This window comes from Cynocephalus volans, chromosome 2, assembly GCF_027409185.1.
Source record: "Cynocephalus volans isolate mCynVol1 chromosome 2, mCynVol1.pri, whole genome shotgun sequence".
Classification (NCBI taxonomy): Eukaryota; Metazoa; Chordata; class Mammalia; order Dermoptera; family Cynocephalidae; genus Cynocephalus; species Cynocephalus volans.
Window position 1 is genome coordinate 85,551,935 of NC_084461.1, and position 21,685 is coordinate 85,573,619.

The 21,685-nt window shown below is 31.6% G+C and overlaps 1 protein-coding gene across 2 annotated transcripts in view; it reads right to left on the reverse strand.

Annotated features, from left to right (window-relative positions):
- Positions 1-7,292: 7,292 nt before the first annotated feature.
- CHD1 (chromodomain helicase DNA binding protein 1) overlaps positions 7,293-21,685 on the reverse strand; it is a 70,262-nt gene continuing 55,869 nt past the window's right edge. The window contains exons 29-37 of one of the 2 annotated variants that reach the window (XM_063086233.1): positions 20,626-20,748; positions 19,687-19,815; positions 18,958-19,221; positions 18,450-18,590; positions 16,623-16,801; positions 12,425-12,521; positions 11,038-11,089; positions 10,248-10,458; positions 7,293-8,924 (exon numbers count right to left, since the gene is read on the reverse strand). In XM_063086233.1, coding sequence (XP_062942303.1) covers positions 8,579-8,924; positions 10,248-10,458; positions 11,038-11,089; positions 12,425-12,521; positions 16,623-16,801; positions 18,450-18,590; positions 18,958-19,221; positions 19,687-19,815; positions 20,626-20,748 — 1,542 coding nt within the window. In that variant the 3' untranslated portion in view covers positions 7,293-8,578. The remainder of the gene's footprint in view (positions 8,925-10,247; positions 10,459-11,037; positions 11,090-12,424; positions 12,522-16,622; positions 16,802-18,449; positions 18,591-18,957; positions 19,222-19,686; positions 19,816-20,625; positions 20,749-21,685) is intronic. The other variant, XM_063086234.1, reaches the window with a different exon arrangement.

Below are 21,685 nucleotides of genomic sequence, written 5' to 3' on the forward strand. Positions count from 1 at the left end.
ATCTAAATGCAAACATTAATGATGTTTTAATTTTAAAATAAGAAAAAAATTAAAGAAAAATAGAAACGTTATTTGTTTTTGTTAATAATTATCCCTTTGATTTAAAAGCAGAAACTGATACTTTTTCTTCTCCACCAAGACGCCAGTATCAAACTTTGTATTGTGACTTAAAGTGTGCAATATACAATTTATCCCAGAGTATTTTAACTGAAAGTGATATTAATTTATTTAATGGAAGTAAGCAATTAAAAATGTAACTGATTCTAAAAATCATAGATACTTTGATTTTTTTACTTTGTATCTCACAATGATACCATCTCACCCCAGTTAGAACGGCTACTATCAAAAATACAAAAAATAAATGCTGGCAAGGATGCAGAGAAAAGGGAACTCTTAAACACTGTTGGCGGTAATCTAAATTAGTACAGCCACTATGGCAAAAAGTATGGAGAATACTCAAAAAGGTAAAAATAAGACTACCATATAATCCAGGAATCTCAATGCTGGGTATTTATCCAAAGGAAAGGAACTTAACATACTGAAGAGTTCTCTACATCCTAATGTTTATTGCAGCACTATTTTTTTTATTTTGTGACCGGTAAGGGGATCCTAACCCTTGGCTTGGTGTCATCGCACCGCGCTCAGCCAGTGAGCGCACCAGCCATCCCTATGTAGGATCCGAACCTGCAGCCGCGGTGCTCCCAGCGCCCCACTCTCCCAAGTGACCCACGGGTTCGGCCCCAGCACTATTTACAGTAGCTATGATATGGAATCAACCTCGGTGTCCAACAACAGATAAAGAAAATGTGATATATATACATAATGGAATACTACTTGGCCATGAAAAAGAAAGAAATCCTGTCATTTGTGGCAACGTGAATGAGTCTTAAGACGTTATATTAAGTAAAATAAGCCAGGCACAGAAAGATAAATACTGTATGTTCCCACTCATATGTGGGAGCTGAAAAAGAAAAAAAGAAAAAAATGAAGGGTGAGCTTGTAGAAGTAGAGAGCAAACTGTGGTTAATACAGGCTGGGAAGGGGAGGGAGAAAGGGGAATAGAAAGAGTTTGGTTAGCATACATAATTATAACTAGATAGGAAAAATAAGTTCTGGTGGTCTACAGTAGTGCTAGACATCTAAAATAAACATAATTTATTGTATATTTTCAAATGGCTAAGAGAGGAGCTCAAATGCTCTATTACAAAGAAACAATACATTTTTGTGATGATGGGTATGCTAATTAGCCTAATTTGACCATCACTCATTGTGTATATGTATTGAAATGTAACTCTCTACCCCATAAATATATACAATTAATGTCAATTAAAAATAAATTTTAAAAATTAAAAGAATTTATTATAGTGATGGTTACACAACCCTGCAAATATATTAAAAACCATTGATTGTACACTTTAAATGAGTAAATTGTACAGTCTGCGAATATCTCAATAAAGCTGTTACCAAAAAAAGAAAAAAAAAGTTAAAGAGAAAGAACATATCATCTCAATAGACAACATTTATGATAAAACCTCTCTACAAACCAAGAATAGAAGGTAAATTACCAAGCCCAATAAAAGGCATCTATCTAAAGCAAAAAACCAAAAAACCTAAAACAACAAAAAAAACTTAGAGTTATACTTAATAGAGAAAGTATTCAGTTGTGCTTTGAAGACAATGATGCTTTGAAGACAAGGATGTCCAGTCTCCACTCCTCCCCCATGTCAACATTGTATAGGTGGTCCTACCTAATGCAGGAATGCATGGAAAAATAAATAAAAGTATACAGACTGAAGAGGAGAAATTAAAGCCATTTTTATTTTGAAGACATGATCATGTACATCATAGAACAACCTAAGGCACAAATAATTTTTTTTTTTTTTTAACAGAAGACATGATCATCTACATAGAAAACCTCAAAGAATTTGGAACAAAGTTATCAGAACTAATTAGTGAGTATAGGAAGGTCACAGGACACAAAGCCAAATCCAAAAATTGAGCACTTAAAAACTGAAATATAAAAATTATCCACAATAGCATAAAAATATGAATTACTACCTAAGGATAAATGTAACAATATATGTGCAAGATTTGTTCACTGAAAACCCACCAAATGCTGATGAGAGAATTAAAAGATCTAAATAATGGAGATATATACTGTGTTCATGAGTCAAAAGTCTCAATATTGTTAAACTGTGTTTTCCAAATTGATTATAGATTCAATACAATCTAAATTAAAATCTCAACATGCCTTTTGGTAAAAATTCACAAGTTGATTATAAAATGTATGTGGAAAACTGAAGGAATTTTGAAGAGCCAAAACAATTTTGAAAAACAACAAAATAAGATTCATAGTACCTAATTTTATGATATACTAAAAACTATAGTAATCAAGATAGTGTGGCATTTGCATAAGGAAAGAAATATAAATTAATGGGATAGAATATAGAGCTCAGAAACAAACCCACATATATGAGGTTCTTCAAAAAGTTCCTAGAAAAATAAAATTAAAAGATACTACAAATCTTTTCATGAATTTTTTGAAGTACCCTCATATATAGACAACTGATTTTCAATAAAAGTAAAATGGAAATTCAGTGAAAAAAGGATAGTCTTTTCAACAAATGGTGCTTAAAAATTGAATATACATACCCAAACAATAACAAAAAAAATCAATTATGATCCATAACTCACACCATATACAAAACATCAACACAAAATGAATCACAGACTTAAATGTAATTTTTAAAAGTATAATCCTTCTAGAAGGAAACATAAGGAAAAAGTCTTTGTGATTATGTAAAGGTTTCTACAAAGAATGAAACATATGAGAAAAAAGTTGATAAAAATTTAAAATGTTTGCATTTTAAAACACTGTTAAGAAAGTGAAACGACAAGTCATAGACTAGAAAAAATACTTGCAAAGTTTACTGATATATGACTTGTATCAACAATGCTTCAAGACTTAGATACTCTAATATGCTTCTACTTGGGTTTTTAGAGGTGTCAGCTGGCAGGTTAGCTCAGTTAGTTAGAATGCAGCTTTATAACACCAAGGTCATGGGTTTGGATCCCAGTACCGGCCAGCTACCCAAAAAAAAAAAAAAAAAAATCTTCTTTTACAAAATAGGAAAAGATTTGAACAGACACTTCACCAAAGAGATGAGGATGGCGAAGAAACACATTAAAAGATGTTCAATATCATTCATTATTAGGGAAACGCAAACTAAACCACAGTTATCACTACACATCTATTAGAATGGCTAAAATCTTTTAAAACTTACAATAAAAAATGCTCACATAGATAGAGAAATAAGAACTCTCATATATAGCTGGTGGAAATGTAAAATGTTATATATCCTCTTTGGAAAATAGTTCTGCAGCTTTTCATAAAGTAAAATATACATTTTACCATACAACCTGGCAATACCACTCCAAGGTATTATTAGAATATATGTCTACCCAGAGAACGAACTGTACAAAACACTTATTGCATCTTCATTTATAATAGCCAAATGACTGGAAATCCAAATTTCCATTCAGTTGGTATATGGATAAACAATTGTAGTACGCCCAATACGAAGGAATACTACTCGGCAATAAAAGGGAATGAAATATTGATATATACAAAAATATGGATGAATTGCAAAAGCATTATTCTAATTATAAGGTAGGCTCAAAGGGCAATGTACTGTAGAATGCCACTAATTTATTTATTCTGAGTGGCTGGCTGGTATGTGATTAACACCACCACACTCTAACCAACTGAGCTAACCAGCCATCCCCATGCGGTCCCATTTATATGACTTTATGGGAGAAGCTGTAGAGACAAATCAGTGGTTGCCAGGGCCTGGAAGTAGGGGAAAGGAGCATAACGTATTTGGGGTGATGGAAATGTTTTATATCTTAAATATGCTATTGGCTACACAACTGTATGTCATCAAAATTCAAGGCACTGTATACTGGAAAGAGTGAATTTAACTTATGTAAACATGATCTAAGTTTTTTTAATGGGAAAAAAATAGCAAGTACCAGCAAAAGGGGATTCTTTTTGCTATTTCACTTTAAAAACACTGGAAATGCAACATACTTCTCTCTTGCATTACAGTGTCTTTACAAGTTGTGTTCTTGTGAGTAGGAAAAGATAGTGTATCATGCCATCTAAAAACATATTTTTTTTTTAAAAAAAAAGGAATAAAATAGATAAATCAAAATGTTTTATATTTTACTATTACATACCATGTCTTTGCATACCCTTTTGCAAAGTATCATTGTAACATTTCCTAAGTAGCCATAAATTAAAGAATCCAATTTTTCATTTATGTTAGCATAACTTATTTATAACAGTGGAATTAACCTCTATTAATTAAAGTCAACAAAATAAATATTAAAACCCCGTTACTTGGAGCCTTTCCCTGTTAAATTTTAACTCCAAGAAATGAGATTTAAATGTTTCTATATTTCTCAAGTGCCTTTGATGATTTTTATCAATCAAGTTTAAAAACTGCACTCCAGTAAACCAACTCAAGTAACCATGAGTAATCATAAGTAATCACTGATAAGGCATACAAAAGTTTCCACGTTAACAATGGCGAGACAAAAAGTTTGGAAACACTGGCCATTTATAGGGCATAACACTTCTGGGAAAAACACCAAAATTACAAAAATAATGCAATTGATATAGGCACTGTTGTAGGTGCTGGGGGATACAGCAGTGAACAAAATAAAGTCCCTGCCCTAACAGAACTTATATTCCAGAGGGGAGGCAGTCAATGGCAAATGAACAAAATATACAAGGTCAAGTAGTGGTAAGTGCTTAGAAGATAAACCACGATAAGGTACATAAAAATGATGGGGCAGGGCACTAACATGGAGACCTGAGATGACATTTGAGCCGAGACCTGAATTAAATGAGGGAACAAGCTTTGTACAAATCAGATATAAAAATTCTTAATGGAAAATAATGCAAAGACCCAGAAACATTCTTTTGTGTATTCTAGGAAGAGCAACGGAAGTAAAGTGAAGCAAAAAGAACAGAAACAGCTAGCAGGCAAGTGCCATAGTTAAGTCAGAGAGATGTGAACATTTATCAAAGATAAATGGGTTTTTAAAATTTTAATGTCACTGGTGCAGAAGGGTTGCTTGGTTTTACATATTTTAATGTTAGATATTCATTGGTTATGTAAGTGGAGCCCAGTTCAGGGGAGTGGTTGAAATGTGGCTAGTGGCCTCTTAAAGGTAGAAAATTCAGCATAGGAAGCCAGAAAATTTGTATAGGTACTTGGAAAAACTTGGGAAAATCTAAAAACAAATTTTAAATCCTACATTCCCAAGTATTCTCATTTTTCATCTTTTTACATAGCTAAATTTCTTACCCCTGGATCTTTCTTCATTAAGAATCCAAAGATTTTCTATAATGAAATCAACCTATCAGGTCCTAAAGGTTTTTTTTTTAATTAAAAAAAGAAAAAAATTAGTATAGGGCTCTACAAAATCATCTACTAGTCATTGCCAGGAGAAAATACAATTTCAATTGAATTGTTTTCTTCCAAGTATCTATAATTGAGCGTCTTAAGAATTTTAACAGAAGTTTTGACAGTTTGTCTCAAAATAGTTGTTGTTGTACTACTGTCTAGACAATTGCCTACATTTAACTTCCCTACCCATCACAAATCTTGTATACAGTGGTACACTATATAATAATTTTATATTTCTTGAGTCTTAAATTTAAGTATTCTGTTAAGTAGAATCCCCTATTTAAAGATGAGTTGCTTTTCCAACCTCCCATCCCTTTTTAAAATTTGTCATATCTATAAAGCTATGAATTATTTATGGTTCAACGACCATTTTCTAGTCAGAAACAGAGTAATGTGGTGCACAGATAAGAATCATGCCATTTATCCTTAGTGCATATTCTTGACACATCTCATGAAAATGAATGATAATCTGTGGAAATCAGTTGGCACATAATCTACTAAACCCTTTCCATTATATAACTACAATAACAGAACACAAAATGATAAATTATCATATATGTAATCTACATTATACAAAATTGTAAAGGTCCTCATTTTATTAAGCCACTCATTCTGAAATTAATGAAAAAAATCATTCAAACTCCAGTTTTCTAGTCTGGAAACTAATTTCTAACATACCCTAAACAAAGAATATTTTCTTTATAAGCAAACAGGCCATTGCTTTTAGTAAGAATTATTTATTGTATACTACTAAAATGGAGGGTTAATTGGTACAGTACTATGCATAATCTCTCATCTTTGAAAAACATAAATGAACAAAAATAGCAAAGCTGAATGAGCATGTAAAAAACAAAAAATAAGCATATTTTATAGAGAATATTCCCTATTACATCTATGTATTAATGTTCTTCTCCGTTGTGTCTTAAATTTATGGCTTGTTCCTTTTCTACATAATTGATGACTTACAAATAACGAACATATTTGCCATCAATTAATGTTAGTTTTAGATTTTTCATTCAACTCAGCTAATTAGTTGACTGAAATATTCAATTAAATGTAGCACTGTTAAAAAAGAGCCCATTCCCTTGTCTCAAAATATGCAATATTGTTCTATGAAATTTGCACAATAGGATATAATGCAAATATCCCAGCTACAAAATGGATTAAAGAATGTCAGCCTCATCTATTTAATGTGTTAATATTATGACTTCATTAAGCATTATAACTTATAGTCAAATGCTACCTTGTAGAAAAAAATAATCATTTATACTAAATGTGGAGAAAAGTAAAAAAGCCTAAATTGAGTTACTCCTGCATATATTAACTCATATATCAGGAAAGAAACATCATTCTTCAGGGTAACAGTATCTAAAAAAGCTATCACTGCTTAAAAGAAAAAAAAAAAGCTTTGTTTTATACATATTAATTTTAGACCCAACTAAATAAAAGGAAAATATCAAAAAATACATCTATGGACAAATTTCTGTAGATTGTTCCCACAGCTATTCAACAGGGACATGTATAGGAATATATCCATATAGTAATATTTGTTAAGAGTCTAAATTTGTTACATCACAGAACACATCCAAGAATGTATGACACATTAATCAAAAATTCCCACTGAATATAAAAAAATAAGAATCTATGAATAAATATATGGCATACTAAAATAATATCTGCAAGAAGCCAAAAGAATCCAACAAACATTTCTATGACCTAAATTTTACTTCACAGAACAATTTATATAGTCTTCAAAATAGATTTAGTTGTAGTGCTACACATTACCAATATTCAAATGCTTACCAAAATATCCTTTTACTGGCAGCTAAATGTTACTAAAAAGAAAAGGTTAAGTGTTTGAGGGAATAAGAATGCAGCAGAAAATTACAGGAGCCCACATATCCTTTTTCTTAAATTTAATTTGTCATATATAAGGTTTTATATACAATCAGTGTGCATTGTAACAGTTTATATTAAAAGTCAATCAAGTTTATCTAAAATGTTAACCTGGCTGCATAGCACATTGACATTATTGCCCACATGAAAAGGGAAAACAAATGGATTTACAATAACTTTTGGCCGTTTTGGATTTTGAAAGTGTTCATACACCTACCCTTTTAAACCAAATGCATCTGAAAGAAAGTTTCCAGAGCATGCAGTTTAGATTTTACATATTATCTCAACTTTTTTTTTCTACAAATACAATATTGACTAAAAACGAAAAAAAGGGAATAACATGTATCTAATAGAATACTCAATACAAAAAGAAGACTAATGGATTTATGTGGCCCCTTTCCCCATTTTTACATTCTAAACAATGATTCCATCAAGACAAATCATTAAAAAGTGTTATTACACTGACTTTTTTTTTTTTTTTTAATAAGAAGGCCTGAGTTGGTAGGGAAAGGAACAATCAAAAAAAGCCTGAGAAGGGAAAGGAAGTAAGGAAAGCTCATTTAATCCATTTACAATAATTTACAGCCTTTTTTTTTTTTTTTTTTGTAAAAAAGCATAATAATAGATCACAAACAGGAAATTCCTGGCTATTTTACAGATATAAGTACAGAATTTAAATATTCAAGCTTGTGATGAAAAGCGGCAAGGTGGTCGCAGTGTACAATGTAAACAAGTAGCTTTGGAAAGTGAACAAAGTCCTTGAGTGTTTTTTCTTTATTAAGAAAAGAACTCTCTTTCATTCTCCTGAAACATGATCACAGGTCAGAGTAAAGTTCATATACAAACATAATTTAAATGGAGGTCAGTATAAAAATCACTGACTTAAAAAGTTTTATCCAGCCTTTATGGGAGGGCAGTGCTGAGGTCCCTGTAATAGTAAACATTTTCCATTTCTTTAAAAAAGAAAAAAAAAAAAAAAAAAAGTACTACAATACTTGTAGTACAGTGCAGCATAATCCTTAAATATAAAAATATTTTCTCTTCTGTTGGGATAATAGTACTTGCATCCTGGAAAGAAGTAACAATACTGCTACTGATAGAAGATCTGTTTATATCTTTCAAGTCATGTAAGGCAATTACTGTGTGGGTTGTTTTATGATATATGGCTAAAAGAAAAGTCCAGAAAAATAATGTATCAGTTCTTGTTATGTTTTCCGACTACTCCAGGTATGCTCAGGTGTACTTTTGTGTTCAACTGAATGTTCAAATGGAGATCTGGAGCCATAAGGAGACCTCTGATCTAGTGGTGACCTAGGGCCACTACTGGAAGCTCTGTGGTCCATTTGCCAATCTGAATGATACCTATAATCCCTGGAAGATTTATGCTGTGTATATTCAGAACTTGACCGGTGATCTGAATGTAACCGATGATCTGAATGAGAACGATGATCAGAATGAGATCTATCCTTTAAACTTCCTTCCAAATTTGACCTGTGATCTCTATTCCTATGATCATCCAGTTTTCTGTGTTTCTCTCTGTCATTGTAATACCTAAATAAAAGGGAAATTGGTGATTTTAGTCAAATTAATAATGCAAAGTAAAATATTTTCAAATAAATAAAATCTTATTAAAAAATAAAACATAAAAATACTTTAAAACATTCTTTTAATTGTATACAAGCTCAGTGTTTCATTATTAACTTTCACAAATTAACTTAAAAATCACTAAAAATATCTCTTTGGAAAAAGTATTTGATTCATAAAACTAAAGTAAACCATACAAAGCACCTGAGATAGCATCTAATTTCACATGACTGTTTTAGAGAATTTGTTACATTTTATTCCATGAATCACTTGTATTAATGTCTGGAAGTTGGAATTAAGGTAATCACGACTATCCAGAAGACCTGTGAAATCAGAGTCTTTTATGAACCAGTTTATGAAATAACTTGTAAAGGAGGATGGTTGGTGATGCCTATTAAAAGCTTTCTCAAGTTTGACTAATTAAACAGGACTTGACAGATTAATCAATATTGAGAAATTTACTCCACACATAAATGTGTCATTTTGCTAAAAAATAAATAAATGTGGCAGTTTAATGAGAAGTAGTCTCTAAAGTGTTTGCCTTTTCAAATAAAATACACTGAATATAATGGATTTTTTTGTTGACTGAAGTTCCTTATTACAAGCAATATAAATTACATTCTTATAAGCCTGTGAAATTATAAATACACAATACTACAAATATGGCTTTTCCATTTCATTATATGCCCCTGTCTAATATTAAGGACTATTCTATAATTGATGTGTTCATGGTGTGACACAGCTTGTCAGAGAAGAAATTACTGCAGTGAGCACAACTAAAATACAAAGAATCTGATGCTGTTATTATTTTCAGGTTGCCTACTGTTCAAGAGCTTCAAAAAGCAACAATAATAATAACCAAGAAAACTTTCTGCTTTCAGGACTACCCCAGATTGCTTAGATTAACTTTAACCTCAATGAGTTGTGTTCACATAAATTATTTTTTCTCTCCATGAGTTTATTTTGAAGAGATTTGAGCAAATGTTTTCCAAAACCAACGATAATACAACTTATAATCATAAAATTCCCTACATCACCTTACATCTCTTATAGCATATTTTGATCTCAATTTTAAAATTCAAAAACCAATTTTTTAGAAAAATTCAGTTTTTAACAATAATGAAGAGTACTATATGTCAATTTTTCTTATTTATAAATAAACACCTTTATTTTACAAGATTTGGTTTGACTGTGTGAGATTAAATTAGCTGACAGGCCAAGTACAGCAAACACAATCACAAGGAGAAAGATATGTATAAGCAAAACTTCAAAAGTCACTGTCAAGTTTACCGGCTGTCTTGCTTGTAGTGATCCCAGTCACGATGATCTTTGCCATTACTAAAAGACGAATAGGGTCTTTTCCTGGAATCACTCTTTTTGTAAGAATCTCCCTGATGTCGGTCTTTATGATGATCATGGTACTGAGATAAGTGTCTATCAGAAGAATAACTGTCTCTGCTGCTATCATCGTGATTTGTATTCTCTTTTAGTCTTTCCACATCTGTTAGGTAAAAAAAGTCCAACTTTTGTTAATGACTTTAAAAAAATATATGGTAAAACTAACTTTGCGGCTAGATAACTCTTGCTTCAACTTCTGCTAGAACAAAATCAGTTCTCAAATACAGTCAGCTAAAACATTTAGAAATGAGCTATAAAAGCAATACTAAGGCTTAAAAAGGGGTCACCTAATTCTGAAATTTGAAAAAACACAACTGAAAAATATGGAGTCCAATCCCTTCTCAGACTATACTTTTGCAACTCTCGCACAGAAAGAAGGCATTATTCCAAATGATATAAAATAGAATATACATTAACAATTATTTTACAATTTCTAGAAACTGAAAAAAGGTTGATTTATGGGAAAGGATAATAAGCTAAAATGAATTAATGTTTAAGAGAACAGATTTTATATAATAATGTAGGTAAGTACTAGAAATACAGTATCTTCCCAATATAAAGGTACTATTAAATAAAAGCAACTTAAGAACTCTTTTTATAATTTTGTTTACCTAAAACAAAACAAAAAAAGGAAAGCAATTTAAAAATTTATTTTCCAAAACAATTAGTAAGGCTTACTTACCTGGATTTCTTATCACATGAGCATTCAAGTTGCTGTTATGGTCACTGTTTTGCTAAAATAAATGCACATATATAAGAATCTTTTAAGTGATTCACATACTCTTACAAAACAGAGGGGAGAAAAAAATCTTACAAAGAAAATCCTAATACTGAATCAAGTCCTCACATAAAATATGAGGATGTATGTAACTAACATTTACAACCTCATTTTTTTGAAGTATAAACTATTTGTCCCATGATATTTCAAAAATTGACTTTGAAATAATTTTAGACTTAACAGAAAACTTGCAAAACTAGTACCAAGAGTTCTCACATACCCTTTACCTAGCTTCCCTTCATGTTACTATCTTCTATGACCATAGAATAATGATCAGAACCAAGTACAATCAACCAAGTTGATTGTACATAAAATCAACTGAAATATATTTTTTGAATTCTTTTCCTTTTCCTTTTTAGAGACAGGGTCTCACTATGTTGTCCAGGATGGAGTGCTGTGGATATTCACAGGCATGATTTCACTATTGATCAGCATGGAGTTTTAATATGCTCCATTTCTAACCTGAGCCAGTTCAGCCCTCCTTAGGCAACTTCGTGGTCCCCCACTCCTGGGAGGTCATGATATTAATGCTGAATTTAGTGTGAACACCCGAATGGTACAGCAGACTACAGCCCAGAACTCCTGGACTCAACTGATCCATCCTCCAGTATCTACTCCCAAGTAGCTGGGATACAGGTGTGCACCATCAAGTCTGGCCAATTAACTGAACTACCAACCTTATTCAGATTTCACATTTTTCTACTAATGTCCTTTTTATGCTCCAGGATCTGGTCTGGAACCTCATATTACACTAATTGTCATGTCTTCTTCTGTGACAGTTCCTTAGTTGTTTTATTTTTGACACTTTTAAAGAGTACCAGTTATGTATAGAATATCCCTCAATTAGGGCTTGTCAGATATTTTCTCATGATTAGATCGAGGCTACACATTTTTGGCAAGAACTTCACAAAAGTGATGAGTCTTTCTCAGTGCACTGTATCATACGGTTCATGATGTTGATATATCTTATTACTGGTGACATTAACTTCGATCACTTGGTTAAGGTGGTGTCAGGCAAGTTTCTCCTCTTCAGAGTTATTGCTTTCCCTTTGTAACAAACATCTCAGAGGAGATCTTTCAGACTGCCAAAATCCTGTACTTTTACCCACTAATTTTAGCTTCCTTCTGTGGATCTGGCCTGCAACAATTATTACTGTGGTGTTCTGCTGATGATCGTCTATTTCCCTCATTCCTTCTATATTAATTCTTCCGTAAGAAAAAATGTCTCATGGTTTTAATGGCATAGTTAAAAAAAAAAAAAAAAAAAAAAAAATGAGATACATGGATTTACCTGAGATTCCTGCCGTTTTTTAATAGCATGCTTATATAACTTATGTAATTTTCTTGCATCAAACTCGGTAAACTTAGATACAAAAATCCACAGGTTTCTACAAGAAAAATGAAAATTAGTCTGGTGGAACATTCTAGCTTTTGCATGGAAGTCCTTCCTTCCAGATAGAAAAGGCATACACACATAGACAGTCCTCTATGGAACAAAGTCTAAGAAGATTAATTCTCTTATTTATTTTAAAAACTTCACATATGGATAAGACTGCAGTGAAACTAAACATTAGATTTCACTTCTCTTCCAAATTCCTTCATTTTATAATTTTTGAAACGAAAAGCAATAATCCTAATTTGAAATGCACCAAAGAGATATAAACTAACAAATCAGGAAGGGACTCAGAGATTCATATTGTGATCCAGATTTTATATATATATATAATGAGAAATAGGTATGTTAACAGCTTGAGTAGAAATACCATCAGATAATACGGATTAAGCTTGTAAAGAATGGTCTTAAATCAAGCATTAATATTTAATTGTTGGGCTGACCAGTTAGCTCAGTTGTTTCAGGATGTGGTGCTATAACAGGGAGGTCAAGCTTTCAGACCCCATACCAGCCAGCCACCAAAAATATAAATAAAATAATTGTCATTTTATAATGGTGATGTAATGGTCACAAGAGCGACATGACTAGACACTATAAACCAGGCACAGCATGGTGTCTCTAGGCCTCTCTTTCCATCCTAAGGCAGGCACTAGTAATTAATCATAGATTGTGGTAACTATTTCACAATGTATATGTAATCAAATCATTAAATTGTACACCTTAAGTATATACAATTCTTAATTGTCAAATATATCTCAAAAAAATAAAAGAATACTGTGTTAGGGTAGTGGTATACACTATAATTATGATATTTACCTTAAAAGAAAATTTAAAAGCAGTAGCTGAGAAAATAAATGGAATGAAAACTGACTGAACTGAAATCCACAGCAGTGAGAAAACTCATCTAGCCTTTAAATAAATTTATAGACTACTTGTAACATAACTACATTCTACAGTTAATTCACAAGAGTAAAATGTAAGAAATTAATAAACTGCCTTTATGTTCATAATTTAATTCTTTTTAAAAATATATTTTCCCCTAGAAAAATCAAGTCAAGAATTAGATTCTGGTCCTAATTTTATCACTTGCACAACTGTGTGATGTTGTGCAAAGCTCTAGAGCTGGGACTAGTAGCAGCACTTATACAAACCTAAGAGTGACTGCCTCTTCAAAACAGTTCAAATCCTAGGTGCCTCCTTTGTCATATCCTAGTTCTAGACCTACAAAGCTTTTCAACTGAGCCCATTTTTCTTCTGTAAAATGGAAGTAGTAATAACTGTTCAGATTTCCTAAAAGTAATGCTATTAAAAGGATCAGTTAGAATGAGGCATACGAAAGTATTCTGACAGACAAATGAAATACAAATATACATTCTATTATTTGGGCCATCATGTGATTACAGTGATATTTATATAAAAACCAGTGTTGCATTTCAGTTGTTTTTAAGAAATGTGATCAAAAAATATATAGAGTGAAATTATCTATAAGCTATAGATAAGGAAGATAACTATGGTAACTGTAAAAACTCACTAACTGCCAATTGTTCTATAACTATATAGGTCGGATCTCTATAAATTGTGGGTGAGGTGTCCATCTTCGGTCATTCTGTAGAATCAATAACTATTTTTGATGTAAGGGGGCAGGAGTCAGGTGTTCAATGGCAGGTTTTAATATAAGGTACGCTGTCCTCCCCTCTTCTGCATTTTAAAAAAACCTTTCTCCAAGACAGCACTTATATCACAGCAAAAGCTAATTAACTTTCTACGACATATTTCTCAGTTAAGGTCTATCTGTTCTTCCCTGCTTTAAAGGAATGTGGTATAACAAGAGGCAATGGCAGCAGCAAGAATGAATACCAAGGAATACGAAACAAAGGTAGCTAAGGACCAAACAGGTGAAAAACAAAACAGACCATCAGCCCAGTTAGGTAAAGAAAAACAAGGTCAGAACATTGGCCTTTGGAGGCAAAGTGACAGAACATAACGAAAAAATAAGTCTCCTGGTTATTAGTCTCTCTTCTTCCAAAGGATCCTCCCCCCTTTCCTAACAACAAACTAAATCTGAAACAACGTCTATTTATACTTCAAAAAGTTAGTGCAAAAGTGGAAAAGATAATACAAATTCTTTCAAGAATTTTTAAAAGTACTCTTATATTAGTCATTATGTAATTTCAATAAGATGTTCCTTATTTCTGATCTAGAAAGCAGGTAAGGTACACGTTCTGCCTCTTGGAAGCCTTGAAAATCTAAAACTTAACTATAAAATTTTAAAAGTTGGTATGTAGTACACAATAATGTGTTTTCCTTTAATGATAAGCCATTCTTGGCAAAAGGCAACAAAGAGTTGCCAGACTTCCAAATTTCAGTCCAGCAAAATGGAAAAGACAGAGGCCAAATATTTTTACACTAAAAAAAGAAGAAATTTAATATAATCCTTAAAATTAGCTAAATTTATTTTACGAATAGTTCACCATATTGCCTTTATTTTCCTAATTTTATCACAGGCAAGTAACAGTCCAGAATATGTTTGGGAGCCACTGACAGAGGAAATTTAACTCTAAATCTTGAACATAAAATGATGGAGAATGTGCCTACATTTCCATTTAAGCCTTAAATATATGATTGAACTTTATTACTCTGCTGTTCTATAGTTCTGTGCTTTGGGGATCATCATAAGAAAGAGCTTGAGGAAAGATGAAATAATTCTGTTTATGGCATTACAGGAAAACATTAAAGCTTCAGTCTACATATTCCAAACATAAACAAAAAATTAAGCCAGATACCATGAATATGGTACTTTAGGATTATTGTCTCTCATTTCTCATAGTTTAATCGAACACCATGCAATAATTGAAAAATATGTAGTGCCTTACAATTTGTAAAGGGCTGGAATGACACATGTTATCATCTTAGAAATGATAACACTGGGAGGCCCAGAGATATTGGAAACTGTTCAAGGTTACAAAATAAAAAATTAGCCAAGGTGGGGACTGAGCAGATCTTCTGATGCCAACACCAGTGGTCATTCCATGGTCTTATGGGTGCACGATTTCAGGCTATTATTATTGTCCATGTATGGCTTCAGTTTCTCTAAAAATGATAGCTCAGTTTTCACCTGGGTACAAAAGCCTAGTGATCATGATCAACATCCTAGCTCCTTTCTCTAAATGGTCCTGGCTGAGTTTAAAGAGAAAAAGAACAAGGACAGGATTTTTTTTATTTTAAACTTTATCACTCGTTCAGAAATACATTATTACACTTTTTGTTTCGATGTGTAACTGCACTGCATACAGCAAAGAAGTCAGTAGACTAATAAACTGATTAAAAGTGACTGGTGTAAGCCCATTTTATTTTATTTCTAATTTGTTTAGTAGTCTGGCTTAGTACTGATCTGGATCTGGTGAGATTTGTAAAACAATATATAGCAGCTCAGATTTACAATTTGAAAATCAATTGTGTTGCTGCTGCGTCTAAAGGAGAAAAACTGAAGTCTGCATTGCTTAAGGGTGTTATTTTTTTATGACTTTATACACATACCCAGAAGATAAACTGTTGAATTTATTTAACAATAAATTGGGGCACATCAAAAAACACAAATGGTATTACTGAGAATAATTTGGTGAATTACAAAGACTTTTTAAAAAATGCTTTGTAAATTCTAATGAAACAGCTTTCATTATTACTTATTTAAAGGCAGATATGCCACCTGCAGCTTATCATGTAATCACTCATGAATAAAAACCCTTAAGTAAAAGGGAAAAATGAATACTACTCAGCCATAAAAAAGAATGAAATTCTGCCATTCGCAGTAACATGAATGAGCTTAGAGAAAATTATGTTAAGTGAAATAAGCCAGGCACAGAAAGAGAAATACCACATGTCCTCACTCATAAGTGGGAGCTAAGAAACAAAGAAAGGAAGACCATAATAAAACGTTGAACTTTCAGGAGAAAACAGACCTAAAAACACTCATTCTCAAGTTACCTCCTTAAACATTATTTTGTTACTTAACCTTCAGAAGTAGAAAAATAAACTGAAACACAAAGATAGTTACATAACTATAAAGTTAATGCTTCCTAAAAACTTAATCACTTACTTTCTCCACTGCTTAATTTGCTCAGGATTTGTATACTCTTTCAGACATTCCGTGATATGGTCTCCAATTTTTATTAAACATTGTCTAGTATGTTCCAATTGTTCTCTTTCTGAAAGGCCTTTCTCAGGCCTATCAAGTTGTTTCAAAGCTGCTTTGACAGGCCTCATTCTTTCCTTACACTTGAAAATGGGAAAATAAGAACATAAGAGTGGGGCATTAAAATAAAAAAATAAAAGAACATACATACATGTATTAAAAACCTGAATTCAACAAGAACTATCTGTTTCGATAACATTTACACGGAAGTAAGTGTAATGCTGGTGGCAAAATAAGCAATTAAATCTAATCTCACAGCTCATATAACAGGGTTTTTTTGTTTTTTGTTTTGGATTGTCTTCGGGAACGCAAGGCTTTTCTTTATCATTTAAAATCAGTCTTTGTGTAAGTAAAATCTTTGAATTTTACTTGGCTTCTGCAAAAATGGTTACTTTTTATACTGTGGCACACCATTCTAAGCTGGTCAAAATTTCCATATTTCAAGTATAGCATTTGACTAATACCAGTGATAAAACTGACTTAAGATTAAACCCAAGACTAGCAATGACTAAAATATGTTAATTGCTCAAACCAGTATAAAGGATTCAGATCCTAGAAATCTCTAAAGAGGAAATACATAAATATATACATATATATATATTTGTGTATACTGTAGCTATATATAAATGATATTTTTATACCAGACTATAAATGTTTCTGTTGCTTCCTGTAGTAATAGTTCAAGCTCTGAAAATTCTATACCTGTCTCATATCACTCAGTCCTTTTTCTTTAAAATTATTTACTCCTGATTACTTCCTGATTTTTCTCTATATCTGGACTGATAGTCTCTATCCATCTGCTCTCATGTCTGCATTCAGTAACAACAAGTGCTACTGCAACCACTACTAATTTTTGAGCTCTCTGAGTGTTTTTGAGGAGCTCACTGTTCTAAAAACTCTACATGTACTGATTAATTTAATCTTCATGCTTATTTTCTAAACAGCAGCACTGGCTCCAGAGACAGTAGTACAGCCATATACATACTGCTTCCTCACACTACAACTCCACTGCAAAGTTTTTCTCAACATTTATACCATAAATAATTTTACAGTTGAGACCACTTTATGAGCTCTTGATTATATTCAGTAAATATAGCATTTTCAAAAAGGCAAAGATAAGTTCTCCCTTACTTTGGAGAACACAGAAACATGACAGCATGCAGAACCAGTATATTTTAGACCAGTGTTATTCCAAGTATGGTCCACGAACCTGTGCGAGTCTAAAACAATACAAGTACAGAAGGTGAATGCGTTTGGAAACTTTTATAGCAATTTGTGTAATTTTATGCCTACTGAATCTAGTAATAAAGCATTGGCACTTACATGTTGTATATCATTTTTTGCTTCACTTTCCTAGTGAAACATTTTCACTTTTCATTTTATTGTATTTTCTAAAAATATCAGTCTATAAAAGACTGGGGTAAAAACTAGTCCTTCACCATAGATAAGAAGCACTATTATATATGTGATAGGTTTAGGACTTGAAAAGTTTAAAATCCTAAAGCTAGAGGGGAAAAAAGTTCACTAAATATTCCTTAAAGTCTTTGTCAAGAAGTTTTTGAGTTGATTCTAAATTTAAGCACCTTTCAAAATTTAAGTCTATTGCTTTTATTAATCTGAACTTCAGTACCATCAAATACATTTCTAAATTAAGAGCTCCAAAAGATAAAACTACAATTTAAGAAAAACGTTACATGAGTCAATATTAATAATTAGAAAGCTACTGCTTACAATGCTGAATGTCTTCTGATCCAGCTCTTCAGATTCTTCAGATATGGGAACTGGTTCACCACTTGCTGTTATATGAACTGGAGCATCTGACACTGAAGATTTTTTGGACCTTTCTCTATTATCAGACTTGGATTCACTCAACTGAAGAAAAAGAAAATAAGACAAAAATCCAACAAAAACGAAGGCAAAATGGTTAACACTTCCAGAAAATACTGTCTCATTCTATTCTATAAGTGCTTATTCTTACTGAATATTCTTATCTATTTTAATTTGTTTTTTTCCTCAATTTTATTTGCAGAAACCAAATATACAGCTAATCTGTAATGTTACCCTTTAGGTAAGGCATTTTAAAAAGGGTTCAAACCTATACTTCTCCTCTACATACATACATACTTTTGAAGAACTCAGTTATTGAGACTAATATGGGTTGATATGCAATTTAGTCTCCTAAAATGTTAAATATGCTGATTGTTTTTACTTTCTAAATTTTACATTATGATTCGCATACCTTTTCTTCCTTTATGTCTTTTTCTTTCTGCATAGCTTCTTTTACTTTGTTTTCTCTTTTTTCTTTAAAATCTTTTTCCTTTATATCTTTCTTATCCTCTTTTTCTTTTATCTCCCTTTTAAGTTCTCTTTTATTCTCCTTTTCTTTTGCTTCCCTCTTTTCTTCTGATTCCTTCTTTATACAAACATCTGGCTCAGGTTTTTCTTCACTGTCTCTTTCTGTTTTACTTTTTTTATTTGGATGTTTCACAGAAGTGATCTCATCCTGGAAAGTGCAAGTATGGCCAATGTATTACTAACCAAAATTTGACAAAGACTAATTCTACTTTGCATGACTACAGATTGCATGTATGTGGATTCTGAATGAGATGACCCAGAATCTTCTTAATAATGGTACACGCAATGTTTATCTTTCTATAAACTAAGGTAAGCCAGTCCCACTCAAATTCATGACAAAACTAAAGAAGACAGAAGCTCATTTAATTGGCAAATGTTTGAAAAGGAAGGAACTTTGTTCTAATCCTCTAGTGATATATAATACCTATTGGATAGGTATAATTCTGTTCTATGAATGAGACTATGTCCTGAACCATTAAAAATTTTTTTAAAAAACCTTCAGTATCTAAAAGTAAAATTTCAGGTTTTAGTTTCAAATTTTAAACATAAAATATACAAAAACATGCCATGTTCTCTTTTCCATAGAAAAAGTTGTTCTAAAATGCATTCTTACTTTATCATCATCTTCATCTGACTTCTCTGAAGGCAGGGGAGAAGAATCACTCTTTATTTCCTCTTTCACTTTTATAGATTTCATTGTTTTATTCTTCTTAGTTCTTGCTTTTCTCCTCTTTGAACCTCCCTAGAAATAATTATTTATATTTTAATCAACTCCATAAATTTCATTAAAAAAAAAAAAATTCATAAATACTAAATCGAAAAGCTAGAACACATATTCCTACACAATCCTTAGTCTGTTGGTAATAAACTGCACCAACCTTTCAAAGTCAATAAATGTAATATAACTTAATGAATCAAATATAACATTAATGTGAATAATATACTAACCAACTACTATCACTTATTCCTTTAAAAGGATTAGAGAGAAACAGAAATGGGTATATTTCAACTAAATCCAGTGTTACCAGAGATAGAATTAGAAATTTTTTAAATGCATATAGATTGTTATTGACATTATGGTCATAAATAAATTTTTAAGGTCACTCTAAGTTTCCAATCATCGCCCTTTTGGTGTCTTTTTCCTACTTTTACAGAGCTCCCTCATAAATAAGCTCAGTGATCTTTTGTTGTCCCTTAAACTTTCCAGTATCTCCAAATAAAACAGTAATGCAGCTTGTCCTCCCAAGAAGTACTCTACTCTCTGAACAAGTTTTCTCTACTCTCTCCAAATACTTATTTAAAACAAAACAGAAAACAACAAAACATATAAAAAAATCTGAATCCTACCTCTGTAAGATATGACTCACCAGTTATATAACATGTTTGCTGAAATAATTTAAGGCAAAATATTACCACACTCAAATAAAACTACTAAATTACAGAAAAACACACTCATAAGGTCACATTAACTACAGATGTCTAGTGTGGTCAGTAAACTAGACTTATCTTACTGAAAAGTAAACTGTTCTTAAGCATCTGAATTTTAACTTACTGCACCAGAAAGTCTCTGGGCTTCTTTTCTTGCAAGATCTTTACTAAGTAATTTGATGAGGTAGTCTGCACGTGTCTGCAACTGTTTGGCTTGTGGTTTTTTATCAGGATCATCTGGAAGAATCTGAAAAAGCAATTAATATTTTTAGGTTGTCTTTAATAACTAATGAAAAATTTATTGGCTAAAAAGCACTTAACCATTTTGAAATAAATATATGAATCACTAACAAGTTATAATTCTTAATGTTTGCAGGAATAAACAACTCAATACAAAATACATTGTTTATACCTATGCCAAAGATTTAATTTTCCTGGGAATAAATTCTAAATAAGTATACCTCAAAATAATCTCTCATGCTATTTACCTTTGAAAATGAAAACACAAAGTGGGGTTACAAATTTCTTTCAAATATAGAAAAGTGTATTTAATATCTGATCCAGGGATATTAAACATTACATTATCCTTAAATTCCCTTTCTCTCTCAATAACAGTATAACTTAACAACAATGTATAAAAAAAATCACTAGAATACAAAGTATCATCTAGATGATGACCCAAAGCATAAGTTGTGAGGAAAGGTTTATAGTGAGAATTCTAGACTATTTAAGTTTTGCTTCATAGTAACAAATGACAAAGCACCAATATCTAAAGGTTCCATTTGTCAGTAAAGAGGTAAAAGTATATTTAAAAAAAATAAGGAAATGCTTTCAGTGTTTTTCATTTTAGGCAAAGAAATGATTTTAGCTAGCATAGTAGAATCAAACCACCAAAAAATCCTAAACATTGGTATTTTAAAAAAATAACAAAAGAATTTAAGAATCATTTTTTTACCTTTACTTGAATAATAAAGTTAATGATAAAATTATTTACTTTTAACCCAATAATCTGAAGAAAAATAAACCTATGCCTTAATAACAAAAATATAATTTCAGAGGTAAAGCAAAATCCTAGCAATCATTTAAATTCAATCCTTTCATAAAAACCAGCTTCTAAAGAAGCCAAGCTCATACAACTAGGTAGGCCCTTGGTTTCATAATTCCCAGTTATTTCCAACAGAATT